The 1,073-nt window shown below is 39.3% G+C and overlaps 1 protein-coding gene across 1 annotated transcript in view; it reads right to left on the bottom strand.

The window, feature by feature from the left end:
- Positions 1 to 556: 556 nt before the first annotated feature.
- LOC138037220 (uncharacterized) overlaps positions 557 to 1,073 on the bottom strand; it is an 873-nt gene continuing 356 nt past the window's right edge. Inside the window, exon 2 of the mRNA XM_068883194.1 lies at positions 557 to 980. Coding sequence (XP_068739295.1) covers positions 557 to 980 — 424 coding nt within the window. The remainder of the gene's footprint in view (positions 981 to 1,073) is intronic.

Raw genomic sequence — 1,073 nt, 5'->3', positions numbered from 1 at the left:
AGAATAGCTTTAAGTTTATGAATTTCATTATTGTTGAAATTGCCTTAATATGGTACATTTGTAATTTATTTCAGTGAAGGAGAACCTGTTAGGGGTAACTACTTGGTGTAGGCACTCACATAATGGTCCAGGTAGTTATACTCAAATTTAAACTACAGAACAGTACTATAAATTTATACAGTTACCCCAACGTAAAAATGAAAGCTGACCACAAGCAAACTGCAGTGAAACTAACTGCAAGCAAAATTGGCACTCATGTAATGGCCTGGATAGTCACAGCCTACACCAAGTAGTCGATCAACACCCCCAGGAGTAAAACCACTACACAAAGTGGATTTGTACACTTCAAGTACACTTGAAATTAATAAAGTAAAAATTATTACAAATAATTTTCATCCTACCATTGAAGACATTTGTTAACGTATCATCTGTAAGTTGAATACCAATAATCTTGAATAAGTCAGAATATGTTACGATTATTTTTAAGGTAGAACAAAAATCATCTATGAGAAGAAATGTTCGAATTAAAGACAAAGTCTTCGGTCAATTTATTTGTCTACTCGTCGGGAAATCGAAATCCTTCAAACACAATATCATCTTCAATTCCTGGGGGTGGAAAGTGTGCCCGAATGCAACAAACTGCACATGAAGGGAGAACCTTTCTTATTTGCTTCCCCAACAGTCCCCAGCACCACCTTGCCAGCTGCCTGTAGGCTATGTGCCTCTTCTGTTTGTGATCTGGACCCTCATATGCATCGGTATACTGCTGTTTATATTGATACCATTCCGTTTGAAGAACCCACCGATTCAAGCAAAACCCTAGACCACTAAACCCTGGATGTTGCGTAATGCACACCGGGGGCTCGCCAAGTCCTTCAGCCTCGACCGCTTCGTTGTTTTTTGCCACCACACAGTCAATTTCAGAACAACATACGCATTCAACCACTCTAGTCAGTCGCTGGCAATTCCCACAAGCACACCTAAGTCAACATTCTGATGTAAGGTGTCGTAAGGTTTCAACGTAAGACGTTGTTATAAGCTAATTTTCCAATAACACTTCTCGCATGCCAAAT

Source organism: Montipora capricornis, chromosome 2 (genome assembly GCF_036669925.1).
Source record: "Montipora capricornis isolate CH-2021 chromosome 2, ASM3666992v2, whole genome shotgun sequence".
Classification (NCBI taxonomy): Eukaryota; Metazoa; Cnidaria; class Anthozoa; order Scleractinia; family Acroporidae; genus Montipora; species Montipora capricornis.
The sequence above is the reverse complement of the archived record's forward strand: the minus strand, read 5'-3'. Positions and strand labels throughout refer to the sequence as shown.